Source organism: Gopherus evgoodei, chromosome 15 (assembly GCF_007399415.2).
Source record: "Gopherus evgoodei ecotype Sinaloan lineage chromosome 15, rGopEvg1_v1.p, whole genome shotgun sequence".
NCBI classification, from domain to species: domain Eukaryota; kingdom Metazoa; phylum Chordata; order Testudines; family Testudinidae; genus Gopherus; species Gopherus evgoodei.
In genome coordinates this window covers 896,786-921,111 of record NC_044336.1, presented here as the reverse complement: position 1 = coordinate 921,111, position 24,326 = coordinate 896,786, and the positions used below count along the sequence as shown (strand labels likewise).

Sequence of the window (24,326 nt, the reverse complement as noted above, 5' to 3'; positions counted from 1 at the left end):
CTTTCTATCCCAAACATTCCCCTGAAACCCTTGACTTCCTTGCTGCACCCATACCTAACCCTTCCCCTCATTCCACTGCTCACACCATCCATGCTCCTGTCCACCAGAGCATGTTCCTGTTCCCCCTCTCCACTTCCTACTTCACCCTCTGTTTTCCTCTGCACCTCTCCATCGTGCCTTTTGCTACCCATGCTCCCATCTCACCAAAAGCTCCTATTCATCCCCCTAACCACCTGCCACCTCCTCTGAGGGCAACCTGGTTTCACTCTGTTGAGAAGAATGGGAGGTGGAAGGCTTCTTTCCAAAGGGAAGCCTTATTCCGACATGGAGGGGCTGGAGGGAAGAAGCAGCCATCTACCTGTCCTCAGCCCCAGGCAGAATGGCTGACGCTAAGATACCCAGCATATGGTGACAAGAGAGGATTAATCGTTGAAAAGGTGTGTACGGTCAGCTCAGGTTTGTCCCATTCCCTAGCTTGTCCTTGCCAAATGTCCCCTATTTTCTGTCCTCTAGGTTTTGAAAAGTGACTCTAAAATGCAGTTATTTGGGACCACATTGACAGCTGGCAGGGAAACGCAGCTATCAGCCATTTCTCTTCCCCTTTCCTGCTCCAGTGGGACAAGACAGAGACCATCAATATCAGCTATTTTCCCTCTCCCTCTTCTACTCAGAAGCCACTGAAACTCAGCAGCATTTGGGTCCCCCCGTTTTCCCTGTCCTGGGCAGGGGAAGGGGAGCTCAGCCAGGCCTCAAGCTCGGGCGCCGGGCTCAGGGTTATACCGAATGTCACTGCAGGGTGATTGCAGAGCACTGTAAAGAAAGCTGGATGTTTCTCTCAAAGGGCTTGGTAGTGAAATAGGTAACAAAGGGTGATTAGAGGGCTTGCTTCACAGATGTCACCTTGCCTTAAGTAGCTTCATTCATCAACTTTCTTTGGGAAAGAGCCTCCAATTTCACCACCTTTGTGTAACATAAGTACCTGTCCATGCTAGATCCAGATAAGCAAAGGTTATGCTTGTTTGAATGCTTCTACATTAGGGATTTTTCTGAGTTAAATTTAAATCTATTTAGTTAACTGGCATAGTTATTCTAAACTAGGTTTTGATATTAAAAAGTATGCACCTTAAATGAATGGTTAGCAAAGGTATAGGGTCAGCGTTAAACTGATTGTGGAATTTAACTGTTCATTTCATAACTGTCTGGTGCTTGGTTTTTAAGTGCAGCATTCAAATCATATTATAGTAAGTGAATATTTATTTACAGCCTGAACACATTCATAATTATTTTACTGTCTGACAATTAACCATAAGTAAATCTCCTGCCCTGCGATGCATTGTAGCTGTGGCATTACCCAGTTATGATCATGTAATGTGGGTTTCATTTGTGCGACAAACTGGGAATGTATCCTGGCGGTTGGATAGAGGTGTATGGTTGCTGCAGAGCAAAGTGCCAGTGTTCCGAAATGCCTGACACGTTGTCCCCTAGCAACTGATCGCCTGGGCCCCTCCTCTGCAAAGTTGACAACTGAAGGTGTTGGAGACCTTGAGAACTAAGCCCAAAGAAGGAGGGAGTTCGAGAGGGATTTTCAGTTTTGTAGCTGGCTGGAAAATAGAGACAGAAGCCCTGATGGGCTTGGGCTCCCTAGGGCCCAAGATGGACCTAACTAAAGGGGATCCTGCTGTCTGTGCCTGCAAGACCTGTCTTGGACTGTGTTCCTGTCGTCTTACCAAATCGTCTGCTTTACTGGCTGGCTGAGAGTCATAGTGAATCGCAGGAAGCTGGGGATGCAGTGTTTTATATCTCCCCAGTCTCGGTGACAATTTGTAATATTGTAGGTTTAAAGTTTCTCTAGATACTTTTACTCTGAACAACCTGCTTAGAGTCACGGAGGCAGCTAGTACATGCCTTGCTCCCATAACTAGCATATCATTCACTCCCCAGCCTGGAAGCAGCCTGAGGTTATACATACATTTTACTTAAATCCTGTTGGTGGAACAGTGTCTCATGCACTAGTATCCAGCAATCCACTCTGCAGCAAGGCAAGGTGAGGAAAATCCTGGCTCCACTGAAATCATTTACAGTCAGGACACGTTTTCACCCCGTGACTTCCATAAAGTTTATATTAAATTATCTTGCATTTCTGGGCCACCTCTTCCATTGGAAACACATTGTGAGTTCTGTGAGTCTTGGATTTCTCAAACAGCAGGCTCCTCCATCCCCCTCACAGAACATTGTGATGGTTTCCCCCCCTCCTTTTCTTGTTATTACTTGTTGTAAAACAGATTTTTGTCTGTTTCCAGCAATTTTGGCCAGCTCCATGTCAGCCCTGATACTCCTTTTCTGGAGTTGCTCAGCGCATCATGGGCAGCTGCATACTCTCTCTCTAGTCTTTTTATACATTCGCTATAATACATAGTTTTGCAGGATCGGTAAATATTCAACCCAACTGTAGGCTGCTTCTGGCAGAATTCACAAATGGCTTCATCTAATCCTTTATCTGCTGCGACTGCTTACTCCGTGGCTGCTGATCTCTCAATTCTTGTATCTGGCCTTTGTTTGGCAGTTCATTATCTTGAATTGCTAATGTGAGGTGCTTGGCTGCAAGAATCAGGTATTCGCAGTGAAAGAATAAGGTGAAGAAATAGGACGGGCTAAGGGCTGAAGAAGGAGCAGGAGTAAACAGGCAAACAAAAAAGAGGGAACAGCAATGGAATTTTAGGGTGAATGGTCAGAAAAGCAGTTTAGGATTAGGGAGTGTAGTGGGGCAGCGTGGTGTGGGTGGGAAGGCAAAGCAGAAAGGGACTGTGAAGAGAGGAGATAGAAAAATGTAACTATTTATGTACTTCCCTTTAATATTCAAAGAACGTAACAAGCAGGAGGAACCCAGTCCACTGGGACCCAAGTATGATAGGCAATAAAAGCAATGAAAGTACCAGAGCTGATGGAATCTCAGAAATACTTCACTGTCACACAGAAATGCAATCAGCCATTGCAAAGGCATTACTAGTACCATTTCCAGCGCACAACCTTTGGGTCTTGAAACTGTCTCTGCCTGCCCCAGTATAGCCTACCGTACAACACAGCAGTGGTCGTCAGGGCCGCCAGAGGGAACGGGGGGGGGAAGAGGGGCAATTTGTCCCAGGCTCTAGGCCCTGCAGGGGCCCCTCAAACAGCTCCGAGTTTTCAGCGGCGGGTCCTTCAGTGCACTGAGAGGGACCCGTCGCTGAATTGGCGCTGAAGACTCAGCCCTGTCCCAGGCCTACCGAATCCTCTGGGCAGCCCTGCTTTGAACTGTTGTAACGCTGGCTGTTCTTGCTGTCATCACAAATGTCCAATCCTTCATGGAATCTTTAGAAATGCTTGGTCTCAACAACTTCCTGAGTTGCACCGTCTAATCACTTGCTGTATGGCACAGTATTTTTTTTATTGGTTTTGTGTTCCCCACCATTTAAGTTAACTGAACATCACTTATGCTTGTCTTATGAGCCAAGGGAAACAGAAAGGCTAATCTCCTTGCTCCAGATCATTTAGTATTTTAGTCTTACACCATGTCCCCTCCTGTTCATCTCTTTTCTAAGGTGACTGATCCCAATCTTTACAGTATTTCTCTCATCTTCATGGGAAACTTTTGCTAGGCCTCTACTCAGTCCTGTCACTCTACTAGGAACATCAAGCAAGATCAGGTCCCTACTGTGCAGTATGCGGCACTCAAAGGATGCGACTGTCTCTGCTCTGAAAAGCTCCCAGTATAAATAGACAAGACAGACAAAGAGCTGGAGGGGAGACAGACGGAAGTAACATTCCCCAAACTCACACAATAGCTCAGCAAGCCAAGAAGAGTGCCTGGTCTCTTGTTTCGAGTACATGTCCCACCTGCCAGAGCACACCTCTAAGGTGGGTACTGAATGTAACCAAGCTCAAAACTGACCTCAGCTAAAGATGCTTCCCATCGTCTTTGGGTGCTGTGACAGGATGCTTACTGTAGTGGGTACCATACTGTCATAAACGGATAGTTAAGAGTTAATGGAACAGAAGTACTTCATATCTCTTTTGCCTGTAAAGGGTTAACAAGTTCAGTGAGCCAGGCTGTCACCTGACCAGAAGACCAATCAGGGGACAGGATACTTTCAAATCTTGAGGGAGGGAAGTTTGTGTGTGTGCTGTTAGTGTTTGGTTGTTGTTCACTCTGGGGGCTCAGAGGGATCAGGCGTGCAACCAGGTTTCTCTCCAATCTCTCCAATACAGGCTCTTATAAGTTCAGGATAGTGAGTACTAGGTAGATAAAGCGAATTAGGCTTATGGTTGTTTTCTTTATTTGCAAATGTGTATTTGGCTGGGGGAGTTCAAATGTGTATTTGGCTGGGGGGAGTTCAAATTGGTATTTGCTGAAAAGATTTTAATTTGTACTTGTATACTTAGGCTGGGAGGGTATTCCCAGTGTCTATAGCTGAAAGACCCTGTACCTATTCCATCTTAAATTTACAAAGATAATTTTTACTCTTTTTCTTTCTTTAATTAAAAGCTTTTCTTGTTTAAGAACTAGATTGTTTTTTTATTCTGGTGTGAGACCCCAGGGGACTGGGTCTGGATTCACCAGGGAATTGGTGGGGAGAAAGGAGGGAAGGGGGAGAGAAAGGTTAATTTTCTCTCTGTGTTAGGATTACTTTCTTTCTCAGGGAGAGTCTGGGAGGGGAAGAGAGAAGGAGGGGGAAGGTGCATTTTCCTCTCTGTTTAAGATTCAAGGAGTTTGAATCACAGTGATCTTCCAGGGTAACCCAGGGAAGAGAAGCCTGGGAGAGGTAACGGGGAGGGAAAGGGTTTACTTTCCTTGTGTTAAGATCCAGAGGGTCTGGGTCTTAGGGGTCCCCAGGCAAGGTTTTGGGGGGACCAGAGTGTACCAGGCACTGGAATTCCTGGTTGGTGGCAGCGCTACAAGTACTAAGCTGGTAATTGAGCTTAGAGGAATTCATGCTGGTACCCCATCTTTTGGATGCTAAGGTTCAGAGTGGGGAATTATACCATGACACATACCCAGGTAGGGGAGGGCAGGAAGAGTCCAACTTCAACAGTTTCAAGTGTCAGTGTCAGACTCTGGCTTCATAATTTGTCAGATCACTCTGTTTTATTAGCAAAGCCTCTGTCAATACACCTAGATAGTGTGTGAGTGCCATTCAAGGCTTAAGCTATTTTATTTATACAGCTAAAAAAAGGGGGCGGACTTAACAAGCTAACAAAGGGAAGAGAACTGATAAATTTACTTGGGGCTAAACACACATCTTATTTCCTTATTAACGCTTACTGATCACCTGCTAATGTCCCGCTAGTGGACCTATTGTTCCATATCTTAATGTTTCTCTTCCTGACTACTTTATCGCAACATTCCTTATCCCTGCTTAAAGGAACATACAGTATTTCTTTAATCTATTTTACTTTTACAATCTAATTAATTCTACTTTCACAATCCCTCCTTTGGGTCAAGCTACGGAATGACCAATAATTACTGGGTCCAACATATCAACTGTTCTTTGTCTCATTGTTCACCAGCAATATTTAAAATCATCATATTAGCACTCTGGTTTGGGTCAGCTATCTGCGTGGCATGACTTACACAATTTGGATACAACAGGAGAATAACTGAAAACATACAAAAATCATTAGGATTCCAAGCAGGATAGTTAGGGATTCCTGAAACAACCAGTTTCCTATGCAGAGAATTACCTCATTGGTGCCGTCAGGTATACAAATACAACATTCTTTTCCAATGAGAGCACAGGTCCTCCTCTGGCCCCCCAGCACTATGTCCCAATGCCTGACAGTTTTGGAGGGCCATGTTCGGATCATCTCTGTTTCTTTGGTCAGTGCTCTTCAAACTTTCTCCTGTTTCATTTTGCATTATTTCAACTACTTTTGTAACCTCATGAGCCATTTTGCATGATGTATTACTCTCCCAAGTGAGCTATAGGAATTGACAAAGCCAGATTAAGGGGCTTATGTTATTTACATACCATTGGACATCTGGTAAGTCCCTTCTTTTCTGCTTGAAATTACGGAGGCGTTCTCCATGGGAAGGACTATAGCACTCGGAATTGTGGGATAGCTGGGCAGGTGTCTGCAAAGGAGGAGTAATATCCCCAAAGGGCACATGGTAATTCTCCTTACGAGGAGTGGTGTTATAGTTGCATGGAATTGAAAGATGGTATTGACTTCACTAAGGTTACTGTAGGGGGAACATGAGATAGATTTCTCAGTTTGATCCCAGGTTGAGAAAAAAATTATATCCGCTTACCCAGTCTGCCACTTTTTGGTTTTGTTCGAATAATCCCATACAGCATTGGTCACAGTATGCTGAAGGCAACTGATTTTCCACAGCTCCAGCCCAGTCCTATTATACACTCCCAACACCAATGACCTTGTACCTCCACTATTTCTACCATTTCCCAAGTATTTTGTTTTGTTTTGTTAAACGGATGAAGTCCTCCAGTGAGGTCTGGGGAATTGAGTAGGATAGACAGGACAGGAACACCAGCTAGAGAGTGGGCTGGGATGTGGCTGCAGACCCAGCAATTAGAAGTATTAAGGGATAAAATAATTGTCATTGTGGGCTTCCCAGCCCTTATGACAGGAGCAGCGGAGGAACAAGCACCACCAGTAGAGCATGTTGGAGGCAAGAAACTTTCTGGTTCTGACAACATCAACTGAGGGAACCGCAGTCACGGTTTTATGTCCACCAGGCAGCAGGCGCTAGGCTTGCCACCGCTTCTTTTTGGGCCTTGCTTTAGGTTGTCGTCTGCTTATGGCAAATCTTTTAAGAATGTAAATTGTAAAGTATTTCTGGCTGTTCCTCTATGTCTTCTTCTGGAGTCAAAATTGACTGCGTGGTTCTGAGATGATGATTGGTTCACTGGGGATGGTGTCTATTTACACTATGAAGCATGTATCCACACTGTGATGCCAGATAGTTTAACAGCCGTCTGGGTAGTAAGCAGTACCTGATGAGGACTCTTCCACCAGGCTCCAAGGTGTGTTTTCGATGATGGTGCCGTACGTAGACCCAATCACCTGGCCCGAGGTCATGGCAAGTGTCAGTGGTGGGATTTGTTGGTCAGGCAGCTAGAACCTGTGAATGGAAGTGATTTATAGCTTTCATTAGTCCCTTATAGTAATGGAAGAGCGTACTGAGAGTCAAGTTCAAGTCTGGGACTGGAGTAATGGTAGCCATAGCTTGCAGAATAGAGTAGATCGCATTTCCATAAGGCCCAACGGGAAGGCTGCTGGCCAGCTTAACCCTGTAGAGTCACAAAATTTAAAAAGCTTATTCTTCAGTATACCATTTCGTCTTTCAACTGCGCTTGCACTCTGTGGGTGGTAGGGACAGTGCAGCAGGTGTGTGATATGTAATATACGATCCAGGTGTTCAACAAGCTGTCTGGTAAAATGTGTACCCCAGTCACTGGACAGAGTGGCAGGAATTCCCTTGGCAAGCATAATATGATTTAACAAACATTTGGCAACAGTGAGTCAACCTTGCGACAATGAAAGGCTTTGATCCAACCAGAAAATAAACATACCATAACCAAGATAAATTCATGTTGTTGACACAGGCCTTTGTACAACATCAAGTTGCCAAAGGAAGAATGGTGTTTGGGGCAGGCCCTGGAATCCCTGAGCCACTTTTACAGGTTTACCAATATTGTGGCTTTGGCAAATGGTACAGGCAGCACAGTGGCGGGCTGCAAAAGAGCTGAAATGGGGGCCCCACAATCTTGCCTTACTTATAGCAGAGACCATCCCCTTCTTTCAGATATGCGAAACACAGTGTAGCAGGGTGGCCAGAGTCGGATACAGTGAAAATGGGGGCCACAAAGGCAACAGTAGGCGAACGCCAAAGGGAATCAGGATGTAGAGAGCATCCCTGGGGAACCCAGGAGTCTTTCTAGGCTTCTGGGGCAGAGTCTTGGAGTAGGGTGAGGTCAGTGAGGGACGGCAGTGGTATAGAAACAGAAAGGGAACCTAGAAATGCATCTGGGGAAGGTTCTAGGGCAGCAGCATGTTTAGCAGAGGCGTCAGCAACATCAGTATCCACCATCAAGTGGCCAGGGCACTTAACAATAGCTCGGGCAGACGGAAGTAAAACTGCATACAGGAGAGCAGCAATGTAGGGGCCATTTTGATAGGGGTACCGGTCGAGGTAAGGAAACCCCGAGCTTGCCAGAGGGTGCCAAAGTCATGTACAACACCAAAAGCGTAGCGGGATTCGGTGTAAATGGTGGCGGAGCGTCCCTGCACAAATAGCAGGCACGGGTGAGGGTTTCAGAGGGTGACACTACAGCGTATCCTGCAAGTAGACGGCCTTGGTTGTCTCGAAAACAGGAACCATCAGTGAACAGGCCAGCATTAGGGAGAGGGACGGTGACAGCAGAGACAGTTACATGGCAGTTGGGTTCACTATCATCGGATAAAGGCAGGAGAGTGCCACGGTTTAACTGAGAACAAAGCTTTATGGTGATTTACGAAGCTGACAGCAGTAAACAATCATAACTGGTAAGGTGGACGGAGGAGAGGTGGCTTTTGATACGCTGTAGCTGAAGCATTTCCACAGAGTGAGGTACAATGAGGGTAAGAGGAGAGCGGAGGACAACGGATTCAGACTTTGTGACGAGGCATGCTGCGGCAGCCACAGCGCGCAGGCGTGGGGGGCCACGCCTTGGGCACTCACTCACTCACTCTCACTCATGCCCGTCACCCCAATCGGGGTATGGGCCGCCAATCACAGATCTCCAGAGTCCTCTATCCTGGGCCATTCGCTCTAGCTGGTTCCAGGTATAGCCCATTTTTTTGCTATCAGCCTGAAGGTCACATCGCCAGGTGTTTCTTGGACGGCCTCTTTTCCACTTGCCTTGGGGGTTCCACCGCAGTGCCTGTCTGTTGACGTTAGTTGGCTGCTTATGTCTCCTCATCTTTGCTGCAACCTGCGCCATCTTTCCTGACTCGTACATGGTCCTCACGTTCCATGTGCCTATGGTAATCCTCCTGGTTGCAAGAAGGGTAATCGGCTTAGTGGCTTCCTTACGGCTTTTACCACCCAGCGTCATGCATCTTTGAGTTGAAGACCATTCTTTTTCCAGGGTAAAAGTCTCTGTTGTCTCTATTGTTGGCGTTTCTGTAGCAGCTTGATTTTTTACGAGGTGGAGTTGCTAGCCCCACGCCCACCCTCCTCCTTTATCCCTGACTTGGGACAGGCAGATGGCCCCAAAGGACCTCTCTGGTGGAGTTACGCCTTGGGCAACAGGATCCAAAGTGGCAGAGAAGTAAGCCATGGAGCGCTTCTTGTTTCCGTGCAGCTGACAAGCACTCTAACTCCACACCCAGATTTTTGGTGGCAGAAAAGGGTCAAAGAGTTACAACAGTCAGACAGCCCTAAGGCGGGAGCAGAAGCCAAACCTTGTTTGAGGGAAACAAAGGCAGAGTCGGCCTCAGGGAGCCACGGCATGGGGTCAGGCACAGAGACTCGCGTGATTTCCTAGAGAGGTTTTGCAAGGGAGGCACATTGGGGAATTCATTACCTGCAAAATCCATATATGCCCAAAAGCTTTGGGACCTCGCGTAGGAGTGAGATCGGGGAAAGAGAGGCATAGCTTGGACGTGGGCAGGAGAAAGTGTATGGGAACTCTGGGAGAGGAGAAAGCCAAGGTATGTGACAGAGGATTGATAGAGCTATAGCTTAGAGCGAGAATCCTTGTGATCCTTGTTTGCTAGGGCAGTAAGGAGCTTTAGAGAATCAATTTCTGAGGCAGAGAATGAAGGGGAAAAGAGGAGTCGATCATCTACATATTAGACTAGTGTGGACCCAGGCAGGAAAACAAGGTTAGCAAGATCTCGGCCTAATGCTTGGGAAAAGTAAGATGGGATTTCAGTATACCCTTGAGGGTATCGTGGTCCATGTGTGCTGCTGCTCCTTGTAAGAAAAAGCAAAAACATAGTGAGAGTCAGGGTGAACCGGGACAGAAAAGACAGCAGAGCACAACAGTAAAGTGAATTACACCTGGTGAGACAGAAGCCAGAATCGTTGCTGGGTTAAGGACAACAGGAAAAGTGGGTATGACAATGAGGTTAATGGCGCTAAGATCCTGAACAAACCGCCACAACTTACCATCAGCTTTTTGAACTGGGAGGATAGGGCTGTTAAAGGGCTGGAGCAGGGGACAATAATGCCCTGTTTCCATACGGCGGTCATGACCGGAGTAATGCCAGCCTCTGCTTTGGGATTTAAAGGATATTGAGACAGGCGATGCAGGGGGTTGGATGAGTTAATTGTAATGCAGACGGGGTCAGTATTTAAGACGCCCCGTTCAGATGGGTGGGTTGGCCAAAAAGAGGATGGGACCTACAACATTGCATGTTCAAGGGATGGGATCAATGAGCAACAGGGGACCGGAGTGGAAAGGGCCTTTTCAGACAGCAGGGAGGCCACAGAATCATTCAGCGAGGACTGGGAGCTTTGTAAGTAGACACCATCCGGGGAACAGTAGCTGGTACAGTAGATGCTATAGCCAAGTTTACATAAAAGATCCTGACCAAATGGTTTACCAGAGTAGACTCAGAGAGAAGGAATGCGTGATCCACGGAAAGGGGCCCAGCCTGGACCAATAGAGGTTTTGAGTCCCGTAAAGTTGGGACTCTCATAATGCCCATAGCAGACATGTTTTTTTCCGGAGCGGGGAATTGCAGGCAGGTCGGTAGTGTGAACTGCAGAGAGCAAAGCTCCTTTATCAACAAGAAAAGGGAGAGAAAGATCATTGATAGTCAAAACACACTCACCTGTGGGCGTGAGAGGTAGTAAAGGAGCTAAAATTGCCTGAGGTTCCCCAGCATCCCGTCATTGCTGTGGGACAAAGTAAGGCTGAGGACTGACTGGCTGTGCTGACAGGAGTTCTAGGTGGTTGTCTACAGAGCTATTAGGCCAGCGCAGATACTCATTCTTCCAATGTCCGGGCTGCTTACAGTAATTACAAACATCCCAAAAATCCAGTTCCACTGCCCTTCCCTCAACCAAGTCCCCATCCTTAGAACCTTCCCCATTGCCGATACTGTTAGCCCTGTCCTGAATAATGCTATATTTGCAGGGCCATTAACTTTTGGGAGGACTGTTCCTCCTTTCCTTTTAGAGTGTGATGGCAGTGCTCTGCCACTGTTTGCAATTTGTTTCCCACCCAACACTTATTCGCTTTAGCATACTGCCAGTAGCAGGTAGGAGACCATTAACAACTGCATGAGCCAAGGCGCCCTGTCCATTTTCATCCAGTTGCTGTATACCAGAATGTTGCAGAAAAACATCACTCAGCTGGGTGCGATAGTCGCTTGCCTTTCTCCCTGTTGCAGTTCACAGCAATATGACCGTCCAGTTGGTCTTAGGAGTCCATACTTGAGGGACAACCTTAGGTAGGTGTTTAGCTCTGTCCTTACACCTTTTTCGGTATTCAGTGTCAGGACAGGCAGTGAGCAATTTTCAGGGGTGGATCCAGGCACCAGCACGCCAAGCACGTGCTTAGGGCGGCAAGCTATGGGGGGTGCTTTGCCGGTCACCACGCAGGCGGCAGGCAGGCTGCCTTTGGCGGCGTGCCTGCGGAGGGTCCGCTGGTCCCGTGGCTTTGGCGGACCTTCCACAGGCTGCAGCCAAATCTGCAGGTCTGGGGACCTCCCGCAGACAATGCCGTGCTTGTGGCAGCAAAATGCCTAGAACCGCCCCTGGCCATTTTCCATGCTCACTAGGGGTAGCAACTAGCTTGCACAGCTGCCGGAGGTCTCCCTCAGAGGGTTCATATGTGTCCCACACTAACAAAAATTCCTCTGCAAATTTGGTAGGATTTTCCAGGGGCTTCGGAAAGCCTTTTACAAGTGAATGGAGCTCTGTAGAGTTCAGGGTTTATAGCTCTAAGTGGGACCTTCTTTTGGACAGCTGTAGAGCCAGAGCACAAGCGATAGACCCTATCATTATTTAGGCTACGTTTTCACTACCCGCCGTATAGGCGGGTAGCAATCGATTGCTCGGGGATCGATATATCGCGTCTCATCTAGACGCGATATATTTATTCCCAACCACACTTATATCGATTCTGGAACTCCACCAACCCGAACGGAGTTGCGGAATCAACATGGGGAGCCGCAGACATCGATCCCGCGCTGTGAGGATGGTGAGTAATTTGATCTTAGATACTTCGACTTCAGCTACGTTATTCACGTAGCTAAAGTTGAGTATCGGAGATTGATTTTCCCCCGTAGTGTTGACCAGCCCTCTGGCTCTCTTCGTATGTATGAGGGAAAGCAGAGGAGTTAGGCAGACTGGAGGGTTTCAGGGGAATGGTTTTTTTTTAAAAAAAAAACATGTCTGAGCGGTACCAGAGGAATGGATCTGGGCGTTATCGGATGAGCTGGACTCGCCTGAACTGGTGACCTCTGAGAGTTGTTCCTGAATTGGGGAGGTTGGTGACCGCCTATTGATCTGATGCGAGGCTGCCAAGCGAATTACTGCGTCGGCCCAGAATTTAACAAGGGGCTTTCTTCATCCTCTTCCACAATGAGATGAAAGTATGAAGGGGGTTGATATCGATCTGAGTCTTCTCGGAGAACGAGCTAAAGGTGAACACTTGGTGTGGTTGTTGGAGAGGAGGCTTCCAATAAAACTTTTAACTTATCATTTGACTCTTTGAGAGAGGCAAGTTTTGATTCTGTCCACCTACAATTTGCCTCTTCCTACCACTGCATGAAACAATCAACCTCACCTTTGGTCAATTTAGTTTTAGGTTGGCTGAGTTTGTCTTTTAAGACGCTGTGACGAAGTGGGGGGTTTTCTTGGGGTTTTCTGTGTTTTTCAGGGTTTGCATGCACAGGGGGTGGGACTCAATGTCCCTGGGTGTTACTGGTTTAACGAGGTGAGAGGAGAGGGAGTTTGTTGTTACAGAGGGACGGAGTGGGACTCGGGACCCCAGCTCAGGAGGCACAACCAGTTCTGTCCAGTGGGAGGACAAAGGGCTGCAGAGAGAGGACCCTGGTGACCTGACCAGCCGGTTCCAGCCAGAGGAGAGCTGCGAGGAGAGGAGATCCAGGCCTTCCTGTTTACGACCCTGTTTACCTGGAGAGAAGACAATGGACAGATGCAGGGCTTGAGGCCCGGGATATCAGAGCCAAGCTGGGAAGCAGGGGGGCTCAGGGGCTGGCGAGGGGAAGCAGGCAGAGCCCACCTGGATGCAGGGAGACTGGGATGTGCTGTTATTGTGAGAGACCAGGCCTGAGGCCCTGAGAGTTTCCTGTGCTGTGTTCAACTCTCAATAAACCCTCCTGTTTTATGCTGGCTGAGAGTCACTCCGGTCCAGAGAACAGGGTTGCATCAGCGCCTTCGGGGATGAAGACGCCCAGGGGGTCCAGAGTGTGCAGACTCCCGGAGGGGGCCCACGGCAGAGACAGACATGCTAAGGCTCAGAGAGGTGCAGCTCCAGGAGGTGAAGGGGCCTGACCCCGAGAGAGAGAGTGGACCCCCGAGAAGAGCTGTCTCACTGAAAGGGGCACCCCCCATGGACCGCATAGGGCCAAGAGTGGGCACAATGTGTGAGTCTGTGACAGATGTCCACTCGCTCTTTGTCCCAAGATCCTAACAGTGGCCACTGAGTTTTGGGATTGCGCTGAGTTAACCTAGACCATTTTTCCAGAAATTTACAAGAGTCTGGACCCTTCCTAAAATGCATAAAATGAGCCAGCGTCCCTTTAGGGAACTGTCCCAACTTAGACGTCTGGTTACCTATAGAGGAGGATTTTACACACACCAATCGCACAAGAAGGAAATTCGGGTTTGTCAGAGTGATGCCCGGTGCAACACACAAAAGGAGCCAATCCCCAGCCCTGCCCCACCCCAGAGCCTGCACCCCCAGCCAGAGCCCCCACCCACCTGCACTCCAACTCTCTGTCCTAGCCCTGAGCCCCCTCCTGCAACATGAACCCCTCATCCCCAGCCCTACCTCCACAGCCCTCACCCCTGCACCCCAACCCTCCGGAACCCCCATCCCATCCACAAACTAACCCAGAGCCTGCACCTGCACCCCTTCCTCACACACCCTCTCCTGCCTGCAAACTCTCTCCCAGAGCCTGCACTGCCTCATCCCCTTTTGTACCCCCACCCCATGCCCCAGCCCAGAGCCTGTACCCAAAATCCAGCCCAGAGCCTGCACCCTACCCCCTCCTGCACCCCTACCCACTGCCCAAGCACAGAGCCCTCCTCCTGCACCCAAACTCCATACCATGGCCTGTATCCCAGACCCCCACCCCCATCCAAACTCCCTCCCAGATCCCAAACTCTCACTCCCCCTGCACCCCAATTCCTTGCCCCAGCCCAGAGCCTGAACTCCAGACCTCCTTCCCCCACCCAAACTCCCTCCCAGAGCCTTAGGCAGGTGAGGGGGCGGTTTTTTTGGGGGTGGGTGGGCACCACCAGCATTTCTACAAATCTGCCACGCCTGGTAGGTACTCCCCTTCCCAGGACCGGCGCTAGGGGTTTGAGCACCCTAGGCGGACGGCAATTTCGCCGCCCCGCGCACTGGTCCTGTGGCTCTGGTGGAGCTGCCGCAGTGGTGCCTGTGGAGGGTCCGGTGCTCCGTGGCTCCGATGGAGCTGCCGCAATGATGCCTGTGGGCGGTCCACAGGAGCCGCATGAGCAGCCGATTGTCTGCAGGCAAGACTGCAGCAGCTCCACCGGAGCCGCGGAGCACCGGACCCTCCGCAGGCACCACTGCGGCAGCTCTATCGGAGCCGCCTGCCGCCCCCTCCGGCAAAACGGAGCCCATCATTTATTCTGGCGCCCTAGGCGATTGCCTAGGCTGCCTAAATGGTAGCCCCGGCCCTGCCCCTTCCCCAGGAGGTGGCAGCTAGGGCAACCAAAGAATCCCTCTGTCGCCCAAGCTGTCTGGGCTGCTCCTGGGGCTAGGGAAGTTAAATTATAACTTTCAGGGTTTGGATGTTTTAACACCCCAGAGCGACGTAGCTGGAAGCCCCCCTGGCATTTTAGTGCAGACGTTCTGCTCCTGATTCTGGAGGGGATGGGAGCGGGCGGGGCTGACTGGTCTCAAATTTCTGCTTCTTCAATTGCTGAGCCGTTTCTGTCCGCGTCCAGGAGATGGCGTCAATGGCTTATAAATCCTTCTTAACTCAGGTTTAACTGCAGAAGAGGAGGTAGCTGGTAATTTTTCAAAGTCGCCTTTTATACCAGCCCACTTCAAATTCTTTTTCTTCTTCATTTAACGGGCCGGGATGCTCTGTGCTGGGTCTGTTTGATTTTCCATTTACAGGGTTTCAATTTATCCTTTGCAAAAGAGATCAGGTCACTAAAAGATTTAGACTTGATTCCTCTCTTATACACCTGGTATGTAAAAAATCAGGAGTAATCCACTGGAAAAATGTCATGCCCTGAAGGCCATAGTGTAGTTGACCTAAGACCTGATGTCGATGCAGCTGGGTTGACAGGAGACTTCTTTCATCAGCCTAGACACCACTTTTCAGAGGTGGGTTACCTGAATTGATAGAAAAACCCTGTCCTTTGATGTAGGAAGCATGTACGCTGTGGTGCTCCTGCAGCACAACCGTAGCATGTAGCTGTGCCACTAGAGTACAGACATATTTGGAACGATGGGATAGTCTAATGTAAGGCTACTTCAATTTCTCTTGTTGGAACTGTTCTACTTTGAATAATTGATGCAGGGGAAACTGGATTCTGAGTCTGCACTGCCTCGGGCAAGTGCACTGCCCATGGGGTTATAGACTTACCCTCACCACCTCTGTGATCCAGTGACTATTTAGGTATGCACATTTCACTAGGCGCAAGTCAGGAAGCCTCACATCAGACTAGCCCTCAGCCCAATGGCTCAGGCACCCATCTGAGAAGTAACATTTCCCTCTTCTCATTCCTTTTCCTCAGCAGGCAGATGGGGGACTTGACCCGAGAGTCTTCCACACCCCAAGTGAGTACCCCAGCCACAGGGCTAAAAGTTATGAGGCAAGGCCTGCTCCCTGCCCCTCGGTTCATGTGGAGTAAGGCAGCCTCTCAGCACACCAACCAGATGGGACCTCGCGAATGGGAGTGCTTGGCCAACACAGGTGGTAACATCCAGGTGCCCAGCAGGAGGCATCAGTGCACATGGCCAAGAGGCAGAAACACAGTTGTGGAGGAAATTTTAATTGTAAGAACTGAACCAGTTTCCAGGGGTAGCGAGTTATATGGGCCCATGGTGCCCATGCTCCAGCAATATTTGGGGCCCAGGGGCCCCACTCCACCAATGTTCGGGGCCAGGTCTCTCCCACTGCCCCACCTACCGCCCCCACATGCCTCCCCCATAGCATCCCCTGGCCCTGCCCCCACGTCCTTCCCCCAGGTGTCCCTGCCTGCATCCTGGGCAGCAGGCAGCTGCCCTGCCACTCTACACTGCGCTCCCTCACTGGCCGCTGCTGGCTACAAGGCTGCTGAGCCTGCAGAGGGAGGATGGGCACATATGATGCCCCACCCCCTGACACCCACCAGGAGACAACTCCGACTCTGAGGGGGCTTCCTGGAGTCCGGACCTGAGCAGCTGGGGCTTGGATGAGTGTCGAACTCATGACACCCTGCCCCCCCCACCCGCAGTCACCATTCCTACCCCATGCTTGGCAAGGGGCAGCCCCATCCCCCAACCCCAGTGAGGCTACGGTGAGGGGCAGCAGCAGGGGAGGAGGTGCTCACGTGATGGCAGCTCCACCGCCTCCCCTGCCCCCGGCACCCACCAGAAGGGAGATGGGGGGGCTTCCTGCACCTGAGCAGCTTGGGCTTGGGGAGTGTCATGATACCCTGCCCCCCCCCCCATCAGCAGTCACCACTCCTGCCGCAGGCTGGGCAAGGAGCGGCCCCATCCCCCACCGAACAAGGATGAAAAGTGTTGGCTGCCTCCTGACGAATATCACAAAAGAAGGGGCTACATTTTGTTTTAATTTTAGAAAGTATTTGCTTTTGAGGGTTATTGATCCAAGAGTGCTGGGTTGTTTCTGTATTCAAAAGAGTATTAATAAAGTTGATATTCACTTACATATTTTTTCTTACAATAGTGATATTGTGCAATAGAGGGAAAGTGTAAACACTTATTGTTTCCAGTCTATTTTTACATTATTTAAAAAAATATAGCTCAACTTACAAGGCAGGTGTGGGGGGAGGAGGGAGGAGGTGAAACTTGGACCAGTACCTGTACTAGGCACCGTCAAAAATTATACAAACCTGCTGCCCCTGCGAGGTTCGGCACCTACAGGGTTAGGTGGCAGCTGAGCGTTGGTTTGGAAATGTCAGTGGCACCTAAATGTTGGATTTAGCTCAGTGTCCATTCCCCTGTTGAATCTACCCCATAGTCTTTGTGCTAACCCGGTAATTTCCCTGGTGGGGTTATGGTTTTGTGTCTAATCAGCATTCGCTTGAGTCATAAGGGCACACAGCACTGTAATTCACATGGCAATGAATTCCATGGCAATCCACTTACATGGATCATAGCATCATAGAACTGGAAGGGACCCTGAGAGGTCATCTAGTCCAGTCCCCTGCGCTCAAGGCAGGATTAAGTATTAGCTAGACCAGGTGTTTGTCCAACCTGCTCTTAAAAATCACCAACAATGGAGACTCCACAACATCCATAGGCAAATTATTCCAGTGCTTAACCACCCTGACAGTTAGGAAGTTTTTCCTAATGTCAGACTTACAACTTGCTACAATTTAAGTCTATTGCTTCTTGTCCTATCCTCAGAGGTTAAGAAGAACAATTTTTCTCCTTCCTCCTTGTCACAACCTTTTATACTGAAAACTGTTTTCGTGTCCCCTCTCAGTCTTATCTTCTCCAAATTAAAGAAACCCAATTTTTTCAGTCTTCCCTCCTAGGTCATGTTTTCTTTAATCATTTTTTGTTGCTCTTTTCTGGACTTTCTCCAATTTGTCCACATCTTTCCTGAAATGAAGTGCCCAGAACTGGACACAATACTCCAGCTGAGGCGTAATCAGCATGGCGTAGAGCAGAATTACTTCTTGTGTCTTGTTTACAACACTCCTGCTAATACATCGCAGAATATTTTATTTTTTGCAACACTGTTACACTGTTGACTCATATTTAGCTTGTGATCCACTATGGCCCCCACATCCATTTCTGCAGTACTCCTTTCTAGGAAGTCATTCCCTATTTTGTATGCGTGCAACTGAACGTTCTTTCCTAAATGGAGTATTTTGCATTTGTCCTTATTGAATTTCATCCTATTTACTTCAGACCATTTCTCCAGTTTGTCCAGGTCATTTTGAATTGTAATCCTATCCTCCAAAGCACTTGCAACCCCTCCCAGCTTGGTATCATCCGCAAACTTTGTAAGTGTACTGTCTATGCCATTATCTAAATCATTGATGAAGATATTGAACAGAATCGGACTCAGAACTGTTATTCCCTTCCAGCATGACTGTGAACCACTGGTAACTACTCTCTGGGAACGATTTTCCAACCAGTTATGCACCCACCTTATAGTAGCTCCATCTAGGTTTTATTTTGCTTGTTTGTTTATGAGAAGGTCATATGAGACAGTATCAAAAGCCTTACTAAAGTCAAGATATACCACATCTACCACTTCCCCCCCTATCCACAAGGCTTGTTACCTTGTCAAGGAAAGCTATCAGGTTGGTTTGACATGATTTGTTCTTGACAAATCCATGCTGACTGTTACTTATCACCTCATTATCTTCTAGGTGTTTGCAAACTGATTTCTTAATTATTTGCTCCATTATCTTTCCGGGTACAGAAGTTAAGCCGACTGATCTGTAAATCTCACGGTTGTTCTTATTTCCTTTTTTATAGATGGGCACTATATTTGCTCTTTCCAGTCTTCTGGAATGTCTTCCATCTTCTATGACTTTTCAGAGATAATCGCTAATGGCTCAGATATCTCCTCATTTAGCTCCTTGAGTATTCTAGGATGCATTTCATCAGGCCCTAGTGATTTGAAGACGTCTAACTTGTCTAAGTAATTTTTGACTTGTTCTTTCCCTATTTTAAACTCTGATCCTACCTCATTTTCATTGGCATTTACTATGTCAGCTGTCCAATTGCCACCAACCTCCTTGGTAAAAACCGAAACAAAGAAGTCATTAAATATCTTAGCCATTGGCACATTTTCTGTTATTGTCTCCCCCCCACTGAGCAATAGGCCTACTCAAGATAATCCTGACAGGAAATCAGAACTTTCTTGGCCAAACTCCCAACAGAGCTCAGGGCCAGATTTTCAAAGTGCTCAGCTCTGAATTTGCACACAATGTGCTGAGCTGTTTTGGAAAGCTGGCCACTTCTTTCAGTGTCAAAATAGAAACTGAGCTCCTGGGAAAATTCTGGACTATAGGATTAAAGTTCCCTGATTTATAAAGATGACTTTAAAGGAGCTATAAAATATGGGGCAGTCACTTTAATCAGCAAATGTGTTGATTTTTAATGGACATAAACAAAGGAAACAATTTGCTCAAACATGATGGGGAAATTTATCAATCGGTCTTTTAAACCCTTTGCCGAGCAGGCCCTCAATGGATCAGGATAAGTTTCCCTCCAAAAAAAGGGGATGTTGGCACAATTAAGCATGGAGAAACAATACAAATTTGAGAGGATTTTATATTAGTATTTGATAATTACAGGGAAAGCCTGAAATCTGAGATGATTTAATAGCAATACTCAATAATTAAACTGAAAAAAGTGAAAATCTAAGGGATTTAGATCAATACTTGATTATTTGGAAAGTGGTAAAATTAGAGATGTTTTATAGAATATTTGACAATAAGCAAAGGCAAAAATCTGAAGGGATTTCATAGAAATATTCAAAAAAGGGGCAAAATGTGGGGTGGGGTATAGATAAATGTTCCAGAATTTGAGAGACAGGGGAAGCTTAATGGATTTTATATAAGCGTTTGCTAGAGAGAAAAGTGGCAGAACTGGAGATCAATATTGATTCGAAAAAAAAATAAAGAGCGATGGAGATTTTTTTTTCAACATGGAAGAAATAGCAATAAAATGACAAAGTCTAAAGTTGGAGACTTGGGTGGAATGCTTTTTAATGGCCTTTCTTTAAAGGTGCCCTGAAGAGGAGTCTCCATCTCTGGCCATCTTCAAATCCTTCCCAGCTGCCTTCCTGGAGGATGTGTTCGTCAAACACAGGTGACTTGCCTTGGATGACTGGGTAAAAGGAACTGGTATGTGATACACAGACAAGATGATCTTATGGTCCCTTCTGGATCTATGAAAGAGGAAGAAGACTTGGGCCTGTGCTCTTTTGTGCTTCTCTGGGCCATGTGGGAGGCCTAAGAACACTGAGGAGCGTTTCCTTCCTAAAACTAAAGACAGTTTGGTTTGTTTTCTTCTTCCCAAACATTCTCTCCCAGTACCACCCCGGTAGCTGGAGGGCAGGGGGATTACACCCCCCCCCCAAGTGTGTTGGGAGATTTCTCACACTGCACAGATGGGGATGTTGAATCAGAAGACAGATATTTTCCGTCCCACCCATCCACCCCCCGGCACAGAGGGGCGCTAGGGAAGGGCTCTCCCCGCACAGACCCCGCAGGCGAGCAGCAGCGGCTCAGTCCAGCTTCCCAGCTCACAGTGGAGGCTGCAGCAGCTGGTAACAGGTTTGAGCGCGGGCCAGATCTGCACAGCTTCAGCTCTCCCGTGCTTCGCTGTCCCCTTACTCCCTCCCTCCCCCCAGCACCCAGCAGCTACCGCGCGCAGCTATTCCAGCCCCTTCCTGTGCCCTGTATCAGCAGCCCGGGCTGCAGCGCTCCGGATCTGTGGCTTTCTGCGAGGGCAGGAGGCAGCTTCGGGTTCTGCCAACACCAGCCCCTGAGCCGGAGCCTGCAGGTGAGGGGCGAGACCCGGGGGAAGGGCGGGGGCCGGGCAGGAAAGTGACTCTGCACCACCGGCCCCTCCTCGCCCCAGCTCTGCTCCCGGGGGTCTGCGAGTCCCAGAGCTGCTGCGTCCCTGACCCCCACCCCCAACCGCTCTGCTCCCCTGAGCGCCTGCAGGAGCCGAGCCAGCTCCGGGAGAGCGAACGCCCCGGGCCGGGCCGGGCCATGGACCGAGTCTCCCAGCCTCAGGGGAGAGAGCAGGGGGAAGACGGGGGAGAGACTGGCAGGGCCAGCAGGAGCAATAGGGTGAGGGACGTCAGAGGCACCAGCCCTGCGATCCTAGCGAGGTCTGTTCGGAGCTTCGGGTTCCCGGCTGGAAAGGACCTCAAGGAGGAGAAAGCCCTTAACACTGTGACAGTAATAACCATTCCTGTAGCAGAGCAGCTGGAGGTAGATGTCAAGCCCCCTGCAGGAAGGGCAAAGCAGAGGCAGCCCCCCATGGGCTAGGAAGCTGTCAGGGAGCTGTACTCCAAAGGGTCTGATATTGCTTCTGAAAAATACCCTAGCAGGCCCAACCCTAACCCAGCACTGAGGTTTACTCATGTTTTCTAAATTTTATTTCTATTTCAGCATAAGGCAGAAATTGTCCCTTTGCAGACAAAGGGCTGACAAATATGTCAGTGTCAATAACAACAAAAGAAGGCCAGAAAACAGTATTGCCAGCCCCAGCAGTTGAAAAATCATGACTCGGTCCAGCCAAGTCAGGAGATTGGCTTACAAATCATGAGGTTTTTTGGAAAAACTGAAATTCTGCTTCTTTTCTCTTTGCCCTCTGGATTCTGTACCACTTTGTGTTTTTAAGCTTTTCTCTGCAGCCACAGTGGTTAGAAACTTGGTTTTCATCAAAATAAATAAGATTCTGACTGGCTCACTTGAGTCCAGGAGGTGGGGTGGAGCTTTAAGAAAAACATGAGCTATCCTGTGAGTCACTGTGTGAGAATTGGCAACTCTGACATAGGTCCTTCTCCTGGAAATACTAAATCCTCAGTGGGTTCAAAGTTAAGCATGTGTATGAGTGATTGCAGACTCCAAGCCTGGTGCATGAAATGTCTTAGGGTAAACTCCCCCCTGAGCAAATGTTAACTCAGCCCTAGACAGGGCAGATGAAAGTCACACCTGAGCCAGGCTGTCTTGATGTGAGCTGGTGGCTCGAGGGGGACATGGAACAGACGGCTGTGTGCATTCCTGCAGAAGAGTAGGTGCTTTGAAACACCTAAGGCTCCTACCAGAGGTGTAACACATTCCCTAGATATCTGGCTCCCCAAATAGCCTCCACAAATATGTTCTGATCCATTTGGATCCCACCTGTCTTCAGTGCAGGAAGGAGCTGGCTTAAAATCGTGAAATGTTCTTAGTAATAAATATTGCATGGCTACTTAATTCACCCTGATCTTGTCTGGTTTCTTTCCCCCTTTGTAGGATTTTAGATTCTCAAAACCTAGCGTGGTCTCCAGATGGAACAAGGAGAACAGCTGTGGGTCCCAAATCTCCAGGATGCTGAGGAAAGGAAGAGTCCAGGACGCTCATGGGCAGGTGAGGAAGTGGTTAAACAAACTCTGAAATCTCTGTGGCATTTCCCTGGGGCCTGTCAGCCTGGACTCAAGTCCATTTCCAAACAATGACTTACATGTAGTTTCAGGCGCTGCCCCCTGCCTAGAATCTTGCAGTCAGCTTTTGTGGTTGTACAACCTTGTATTTCCATTTTTAAACCAGAAGACTCTTCTCTCCCCCCCATAACTGTTTGGCAGTTTCTCCTCTGTTGTTTGTGGGCATCTAACACTACAGGAGAGATAGCGAAACTTCCATGCCAAGTGCTGGCACTAGCACAAACCAGACAGGGGTGAAATAGAAAAAGCTCTCTAAACCCTTTATTGACACTGACATTAGGTGTCACCTGCAGCAGGTGAGAGATTTTCAGACAGGAGTGTTATTTAAGTTGACACTGTCCATTTAACTATCTGATCTCCCATTCCTCTCTCACTGCAAGTTTGCTTTTTCCAAAATACTGTGCAAGTAAATGCAGCTGGAGCATCAGTTTGTTAGTTTATCTTTATTGGAGTTAAAACATCTGATTGTTTTAGTCTGGAAACCCAGAGCCCTCCTTACAATTTTAGTTACACTCACTCACTCATTGTCTTGTGTCTATGTGAGGCTGTTAGCTCCAAAATTAGAGGCACCCCATAATGGCCTGCCTACCCCAATAATTCTGTTAATTTATCTGTTTTGGTAGGTAAAAGGGGATGGCCTACCTTAGAGCATTGCCAGGGTTTTACCAAGGGGTTTCTCTCCAAACTTTGGAGGACTCCCCAGAACAGATTAGCTCTGTTGACCGTTGGAAGCAGATACAGGCTTCCTCTCAAAGGACTGACACTCAGGTAGTATTCTTTGAAGACAAAAATATTCTTTATTTAGCACAATATTCCTTAATACAAATTTGTTAAAAGAATAAAGAATCCATAAATTTTCTTAACAAGGCATAAACTCTATTAGCATAGATACACATCAAAGTATTCAAAATTGCAATACCATACAACTGAAAATAGCTTCAAGTGGTTATGTTCCACATGTGATGGCCAGACACACACAGACTGCTGATAGCAAATCCTTACACATTTAAATCATAACAAACATCCAGTTTTATTACCCTATGCATACACAGTCACACAGTTTAATTATTCTTTATAGAAGAATTATTCTGCTTACATTCTCTGTTGCCCTCTTTTTTCCCTCTGACAGCTCCTTCTGCTCTGTTACTGTTCTTGTTGTAGCTACTGCTCATCTTTTCTTAAGTGATTTTAACTCTTTTCTTCTTATTCTTGATTTTCCTTCTGTTCACTCACATATTAGTACCTTCCACTTGCCTCATACTGAGTGAAATCTGCCAGTTTTCTGCCTTAAGTACAGATTCTAGCCTTCTCTGGTTGGTCCTTTCCTTTTTATGAACCAGTCATGGTGCTAAGCTATCTGTCAATCAAATCGGATTGAAAACTTGTGCCTTTTCTGACTGACCTGCTTGAAGATTTACCTCTTGTCTGACTGACCACTCCCTTCTGCTTTTGGAGTTACCTTTATTCTGCTCAGCCTGCCTGCCTGCTTGCTATTGGCCAAATCTCTCCCAGACCTCCATTTTGGATTTCTCTGTGACTGCTTGTGACCACCATTTTGTTATTGCTAGCCATAACCATCTAAAACTATATTAATTATTAAACCTCTGTAATTATAAACATCTAAGTATACTCTAACACCATGATTCACTGTCACCACTCTGTTTTTTAATATTTTAAACAAGTTTAATTTTGATCTCTCCCCACTTCAGCTAGTGGTGGTAGTGTAGAAGCCTTAGTGCTGTATTCCTTAC

The 24,326-nt window shown here is 47.8% G+C and overlaps 2 protein-coding genes and 2 long non-coding RNA genes across 4 annotated transcripts in view; 2 read left to right on the top strand and 2 right to left on the bottom strand.

The window, feature by feature from the left end:
- Positions 1-24,326, top strand: part of LOC115635683 (zinc finger protein 239-like) — an 811,791-nt gene that overhangs the window by 712,181 nt on the left and 75,284 nt on the right. The window lies entirely within an intron of this gene.
- On the bottom strand, positions 1,443-19,404 carry LOC115635713. Its single transcript, XR_003996672.1, has 4 exons — positions 19,394-19,404; positions 15,880-15,885; positions 13,024-13,029; positions 1,443-1,541 (listed from the first exon to the last, which is right to left on the bottom strand). It is a non-coding gene; the product is annotated as an uncharacterized LOC115635713 (long non-coding RNA).
- LOC115635703 lies at positions 20,093-20,766 on the bottom strand. The gene is made up of 2 exons (XR_003996661.1): positions 20,666-20,766; positions 20,093-20,395 (listed from the first exon to the last, which is right to left on the bottom strand). It is a non-coding gene; the product is annotated as an uncharacterized LOC115635703 (long non-coding RNA).
- Positions 20,818-24,326, top strand: part of LOC115635690 (zinc finger protein 501-like) — a 34,585-nt gene continuing 31,076 nt past the window's right edge. The window contains exons 1-2 of the mRNA XM_030534821.1: positions 20,818-20,921; positions 22,388-22,501. Of these exons, the coding sequence (XP_030390681.1) occupies positions 22,423-22,501 (79 nt within the window). The 5' untranslated portion in view covers positions 20,818-20,921; positions 22,388-22,422. The remainder of the gene's footprint in view (positions 20,922-22,387; positions 22,502-24,326) is intronic.